The sequence below is a fragment of the Penaeus chinensis genome, chromosome 12, assembly GCF_019202785.1.
Source record: "Penaeus chinensis breed Huanghai No. 1 chromosome 12, ASM1920278v2, whole genome shotgun sequence".
Taxonomy (NCBI): Eukaryota; Metazoa; Arthropoda; class Malacostraca; order Decapoda; family Penaeidae; genus Penaeus; species Penaeus chinensis.
This window is the reverse complement of record NC_061830.1, coordinates 8,034,061-8,041,560: the sequence shown is the minus strand read 5'-3', so window position 1 is coordinate 8,041,560 and position 7,500 is coordinate 8,034,061. Positions and strand designations below refer to the sequence as shown.

The 7,500-nt window shown below is 44.9% G+C and overlaps 1 protein-coding gene across 6 annotated transcripts in view; it reads left to right on the top strand.

The window, feature by feature from the left end:
- Positions 1 to 7,500, top strand: part of LOC125030918 (moesin/ezrin/radixin homolog 1-like) — a 100,151-nt gene that overhangs the window by 79,716 nt on the left and 12,935 nt on the right. For all 6 annotated transcript variants that reach the window (XM_047621284.1, XM_047621285.1, XM_047621281.1 and 3 more), the window contains one exon: positions 4,820 to 4,999. In XM_047621284.1, coding sequence (XP_047477240.1) covers positions 4,820 to 4,999 — 180 coding nt within the window. The remainder of the gene's footprint in view (positions 1 to 4,819; positions 5,000 to 7,500) is intronic.

Below are 7,500 nucleotides of genomic sequence, written 5' to 3'. Positions count from 1 at the left end.
GAGTTAGTCTTGGTCGTGACTGTACATCTGAGCTGGGCTTTTAGAAACACGCGTATCAGGAGCTTAGTAATTGTAGAAAGGTCACCAAAATTATTTAAACCGACTATAGTCGAACCACAATGGACCGAGATCTCTGCTCGGGGTTTGCGTGACACAGATGTAGCAGATGTTGCCGCTCGTGACAAGGAAGTGTCGTTAGGCGGACGAACGAAGGAACAAGGAGCGCGTTCTGCTTCGTGGCGCAGGTATTCGTGACGGCTGCAGAGGGCGGGAACGGCTCTGTGTGTGTCTGTCTGTCTGTCTATCTTTGACGTAAAAGCAAATGCGTGGACGTACACAAGTATTGTCAATGCCTTCGGGGGCGGAACAGGTATTGTCACAGGAGATTCCCTCGTCTACCAGCTTTTGTTCGACACGAAACCCCTTTTGGGATTCCGATTTTTTAAAGCATTGTTATTTTTTTGGGTTACACAATCGAGAGACATTAGAAAAAGATGTAACCTTTGCCATCGCCCTTGGAAATAACGAGGGATTTTTTCTTGGGCAATTTGCATCTAGTCTGCAACATTGGTAAGCAAAGGTCGAATAAGTGTTATTGCATTTCCTTTTTATTTTGTACGAACACATCCGTTCCCATGACCATGCCCTGTAAAGTAAAAACTAGTAATTGGAACTTACTCCCTCAAAAGATTATCACGTCTACTATATTGATTCTGGCTTTCGAGAAACCTTGGCATATATAAACGCATTATACATTCAAGAAACCTAGACATATATAAACGCATTGTACAAATAGACTTGTCTAGCTAATGAGTTAACTGACCCTCCCCCGGTCGTTTAGTTAAGCGGTTGGTGTGATGGAGCGTGAACAGGAGGAAGAGGTTGAGATGCAGCTTGATGATGGTTCCCAGACATGACTCACTCTCACGTGGCTGCATCACCATGGCCGTCCGTACCGTCATCATCGCCTGTATTTCTGTCTTTATCGTCACCTTCGTTTTCTTTTGCGTTCATCGATCATCGTAATCGTTATCTTGGCTATCATGTGGCAGACATAACAGTGCTCGTACACCCACGCATCTTTCTCTTCCCCCTTCTCCTCCTCCTCCTCTCCCTACCTCCCCCTCCTGCCCCCATTCCACACTTCCCTTCCCCCTCCCCTTTCCCCTCCCCTTCCTTCCCCATCCCCTCTCCTGGTGCTTCCCTTCATCTCGCAGATGTTCCTCGCATGCTGTTTGCAGACGCCGCCGTTAGCCAGCTGTCCGCCTTGCATATGTTTTAGGAGTGTATATTTTCGCGGGTTTTGGGGGAAGGCGTCGTTCGCGGTCGTGTGTTCGCGGCCGCTAATTCATTCCGCGGAGCCTCCTGCGGGAGATGCATCGATGAGGGCGATGGCGGGGGAGGGCCTGGGGCGGGAAGAGCGGATTCGGGGTGTTTCTTTGTATATTTATTCGGGATTCATTTAGGTATGAGAATTATTGATTTGTTTGCTTTTAATGAAGCATATATCTTTAGTTGTGTATGTCACTTTTTTTTTTTTTCTGCCGAGTATTCTTTATTTCGTAACCGAACAAGGGGATGAATGGATGGTTTGAACCAATTCGAAGAGTCATAGAGTTCTCCTCTCTTCTCACTTCTCTCCTCTCCTCTCCTCTGTCCTCTCGCTTCACCTTGCCTCACCTTCCGCCCCTTCCTAAGAGCATGTTGCGCCATGAAGTCAAGTGTCAAGGATAAAATCTTGACATCTTGAGTGCCCCCTCCGGCTGAACCTGGATGATTTTATTTCAGGATGAACATTTACGGACGTAATATATTTGCATGAGATTCCATTACGGACAGAAGACAGTTTTTTCAATACCGAATTTCCCTAACGACTTGGTAATTTTGCCAGAGGTGTTCGATTGTTTGGGCTGATGACGGTGGTGTTTGAGAGCAGGAGTTAAAGTCATACAAGTGCAATGCAGTTTAATCAGGTTCAGGCAGGGCGCATTCAGATCACACCGCAGTGGTTCAGGCGTAGAGGCCTTTCTGCCCTACTGATGTGAAGTCACACCGGCTCGTTGTCCATATCACTGGTGTCATTTAACTGATGTTTCACCTTTGTCAAACTAAATCTTCTAGTAACACGTGTTGTGATTTAATTATGCAAGTGTTTTATCAAAATCGTGTCTGATACGAGTTGCACCGTTTCTCCCCCCCCCCCCTTCTCTCTCTCTCTCTCTCTCTCTCTCTCTCTCTCTCTCTCTCTCTCTCTCTCTCTCTCTCTCTCTCTCTCTCTCTCTCTCTCTCTCTCCTCTCTCCCTCTCTCCCTCTCTTCCTCTCTTCCTCTCTCCCTCTCCTCTCCCTCTCCCTCCCTCCCTCTCCCTCCCTCCCTCCCTCCCTCCCTCCCTCCTCCCTCCTCTCCCTCCCTCTCTCTCTCTCTCTCTCTCTCTCTCTCTCTCTCTCTCTCTCTCTCTCTCTCTCTCTCTCTCTCTCTCTCTCTCTCTCTCTCCCTCCCTCCCTCCCTCCTCTCCTCCCTCCTCTCCTCCCTCCCTCCCTCTCTTTCCCTCTCTTTCCCACTCCTCGTCCTCCTCCTCCTCCTCCTCCTCCTCCTCCTCTTTTCCTTTCGTTTATCTCCTCGCACTTCTTCTTCTCTTTCATCCAAGGAACTAACTCGTGCGTCGGATTCACAGAGAAGAAAAGAGGTTATGAGAAGTGGAGAAGCTTGAACTTAATTATTAACGGTTTTCCCTGGTGACCTTGAGGAGACGGAAATGCCTCCACTACCAACCCCCCCCCCCCCCTCACCCTGGCCATGCCCCCATTCCCTCTTACTTCGCCCACCCCTCCCGTCCTTTCTCCTCCCCCTCCCCCTCTACCCTCTACCCTCTACCTCCTCTTCCCCCCTCCCCCCTCTCCCCCTCTCCCCTCTACCCTCTACCTCCTCTTTCCTCCCCCCTTCTCCCCTCTACCTCCTCTCCCCCCCCTCCCCCCCTCTCCCTTGTCCGCTCCTTTATCCTTCTCTCGTCCTGTTATTCTCCCCTCGTTCACTCTATCGTAATCTTGTAATCCCGTATGCTTTACCTTCCCTCTTCCGTTCTCTTTCTCTCTCTTATTTTCATTTAGATTTTAAATAAGAAATGGAAAGGGGGAAAAGAAGATGGAAGAGAGATAGAAACACACAGACTGACAGACATACAATGAATAAAGACACGAAGAGAAGAAGAAAAAATGAGACCACAAAAGCCAAGAGCGAAGGGCAGACCTAACGAAAATAAGAGACAGGTAGATCGACAAAATAGAACAAGAGAAAGTGAAAGAACGGACACAGGAACGAGACAAGCATTAAGGCGATTTGTTCCTCGTGGGGAAAAGTGGGTCAGGAAGGACTATCCAGCAAGTCCTTCCTAGGAGGGGGAGGGATGAGCGGTGTCGTGTGAGCCTCCTGCTGCTGCAAATCCTTCGTGATTCGGGGGATGCGTCGGGAAGGATGCTGGAAGATGCGTAGGATTAGGGATGAGACTTGTTTATTTTATTTATTTTTATGTTTATTTATTTATCTATTTATTTATTTATTGTTGAGCATGTCCTTGGTTATATGTGTCAGTATTAATGTTTTTAGTATACTCTTACGATCATCATTATCAGCATTATTTCTATTTTTGTAATGGTATTTTTTACCTAGAATATTTTTATTATTATTATTTTGTTCATATATATACTACTTCCACATTCTTCCTTTATACCTCATCATTTACCATTAATAATTAGAGGTATGCGACCCCTGTCCCTTCCAGATTTAACCTTTGGGCAAAGACATCAAGTCTAAATATATCCCAAAGATTAAATGGTATGTCTTCCACTCATCGATTACCTGTTAAGATTTATTTGATGACTAATACTTGACTGTGCGTGGCTGTGAATATGCTTAGGGAGTTGCTGGAGAGTTTTGGCCTTTATGTAAAGGGGAGGGAAAACATGGGTGTGAGTTCGCGGAGTACGGCGGCTCCTGGTGGCCTGTATGGTGAATAGTTTTGATAGTGATGGTTTTATTTTTATTTTTATTGTATTCTTTTGTTATTTTTGTTTGTATTTTGTATTCACGTTGGTATGAATTATGTGTTTTTTTTAATCATTGTTATTGTTGTTATGGTTATTGTTACCATCATCGTTGTTGTTGTATTTTGTTGCTAGATGTTATTAGCTATTATTTTGGTTGCATATTCTTGAATGATTATCATTATTGTTCGAAGTATCATCATCACTTTTATTATTGTTGTTTTTATTGTTATTATTATTGTTGTTGTTGTTGTTGTTATTATTTTTATTATTATTTGTCATAGAACCCCCCCTCGCTCAAGCTCATTTCGCGTCCGTATTGCGTCGTTCTCTGCCGCGGAGTTGTGGTGGAAGCAGGAAATCCCTGTCTCCCTTTTGTGGCGGCGACAAAGGCATTCCTTCCTTGCAACGAGCGAATGTATTGCAATTGCAACCCTGCACAGGGGGATTGTATGTTGTATTGATGGAGCGGGCGGGAGGCACTTGTTAGGCAAGGTGCAATCGGTTGTTTGTGTTTCTCCGTTTGGAAAGCCAGATCCAGTGGGCCTTGTATTAGTTCCAGGTGGCTTTGTCTTGTTTCGGAAATGTTTTATATTCCTTTTGATTCTAAAGATGGATTATTTATTTATTTATTGCTTTACTTTAGTTTCTGATTCTTTTTCGTCTTACGATCGATTTTACATTTCAACTTTATTTCCCAAACTAGATTTTCCATTACATGAGTCATCTACGTTTATAATATCCTTCTTTTAACATCCTTATTTTTTTTCCTTTCCCATAGGTAAATGTGCGGGTGACGACCATGGACGCGGAGCTGGAGTTCGCGATCCAGCCCAACACCACCGGCAAACAGCTGTTCGATCAGGTGGTGAAGACCATCGGCCTCCGGGAGATCTGGTTCTTCGGGCTGCAGTACGTGGACTCCAAGGGCTACACCACGTGGCTCAAGCTCAACAAGCGGGTAATGTGTCCAGTTGATTTATTAATATTATTATTATTATTATTATTATTATTTCGTTTTGTGTGCTTTCTCTCTTTCTCTCTCTCTCTCTCTTCTCTCTCTCTCTCTCTCTCTCTCTCTCTCTCTCTCTCTCTCTCTCTCTCTCTCTCTCTCTCTCTCTCTCTCTCTCTCGCCTGCCCTTTCACTCTCATCTTGTTTCTCAGTTTATTTTTCTTCTCCTTCATGAAACCCTCCCTTCTTCCTCCTTCATTATCTCTCTCACTCCTTCACATTCGCTTCCTTCTCTCTCTTTTCTACCTTGTTTACTTCCTGTTAATGATCACTTGAAAGTTTCCCTTGAGCTCCCTACTACAGCCAGCCGAGGAATAAGTGTCAACTTTTTTAGGAGGAGCTAAGTGCTTGCGCTTCAGCACCTTACCGTTGCAGCTTGTGTATGCAGTCATGCATGTGGCCACCCGGGATCTACAGATGCGTGAGATAGCCAGGCATGAGTGTGTGCACATTGGATTTTTACTTGTCTTAAAACACACACACACACACACACACACACACACACACACACACACACACACACACACACACACACACACACACACACACACACATACACACACATATATATAATACACACACACACACACACACACACACACACACACACACACACACACACACACACACACACACACACACACACACACACACACACTGTACACGTATTCAATTAACTCACACGCACACTCATACACACACCCATCTTCAGGAAATGTGTGTATGAGTGTGATTGTCAAGTGGCCACAGGAGTGCCACTCAGCTTTCCCACATCCTGTGCTGACTGTGTTGGGCACTTTTCCATGTTTATAAAATTACATTATATATGCGCACCGTGGCATTCACTTATTTTCTTTTCGCTTGTTTCGTGTATTGAGCGTGCAGATTGCTATTTACTATTCTGCAAAATGACAAGTTAAGGAAGTGCATGTTGCAGGGCTTGCAAATGCCCCTCCTACCTTTCCCCAGATGGCTAGAAACCCCAATTTTATTTTTTCTCCTCCTCCTCCCTGGTTGTGGCTCTCGAATATTGGTTTATGAGGGCTCGGTGAAGCTTCGAAACTTGCTGCTTAACTCCGGTAACACGAGTGTGTGTGTTTAAGGTCCGGTCTCCCTTCTCTCTCTCTCTCTCTCTCTCTCTCTCTCTCTCTCTCTCTCTCTCTCTCTCTCTCTCTCTCTCTCTCTCTCTCTCTCTCTCTCTCTCTCTCTCTCTCTCCCTCCTTCCTTCCCTCCCTCCCTCCCTCCCTCCCTCCCTCCCTCTCCCCTTCATTCTCATTCTCATTATCTCCACCCTCCCTCTCTCATTATTTCTATCCTCCCTCTCCTTTCGGTAGTGAAACTAGTTTTGCCATGTTTGCATCAGTGCGCAACTTGGCGTCTATAACGTACTATAAACTGTTTATGTCATTGAAGGAAATTCAGTGTGTGTAAAGAGCATAATGGTGTTTAGTGCTCTTTACACGTACTGAATTTCCTTCAACAACATACAGTTTTATAGTACGTTATAGACGCCAAGTTGCGCACTAATGCTTTTAAGTTCATTTCAAAAATAGCTCTGTACAGCAAGCAGGCACATTTTTGTAAATCATCCTGTTATCCCCCGCTTGATGATGTGTGTTCTTTGAAGTTTTATGTTTAGAACGATGGTGCTTCCCAGAGTAGAACCCTCAACATTTCTTATCCCTAAATAGTGTTAGTGTTTTAGGAAAACTTCGGACGATTTTTATCCTCAAGGTTATTTTGGATCAACAAAGTCTTTACAATATGATATCCGGGTTTCATTTGTCACTTACGTCAGGTGATAAATTCATTAAGCTATTCAGCACCTTAGTGCTGTAGGTTTGGTTGGCAGGTGGAAATTGGTGTGGTATGAGAAATGCCATGTTTAGATATCAAAATTCATCGTATTTTGTTGAATTATTTATTTGACGTTTTCCGTGGTACGTCTTCAATAGCGTTTCGAAACACCAGCTCTTTATGTTTGTGATTGACGCTTAAAACGAAGTCGTAATTGACGCCGTTTTATTACAGTCGAAAGCGAAGATGGTGAAAGGATGGGTACAATTACGAATGATGATAGAGAAGGAGGGGGGTAATGATTGGAAGAGAGAGAGAGAGAGAATCATTGTTGATAACTTGATTGTCCATTGCACGTCCTTGAGGTAACAAAAGACTGAAGGGGTAAACACGTCGGGCTTCCTCTTCTTTAAGCAAGAATTACTAGGGCTGGCCTTGGGGCTTACGGGAGCCATCGAAGGGAAAGGAACAAACAAGTGCGGCGGTCATCGTGGGGCTGCCTTGACAATGGGCGCCATGAGTCGAAGGCTGCCATGGGATCACGCTGGTGCCGCCGCGAGAAGGTGGTAGCGTTAACATACTCGGGGAGGGGCCTTGAGGTCTTGTTTGCTGCAATGGGGACTAGGGCTTGAGTACTTACTTTTGAGGGAGAA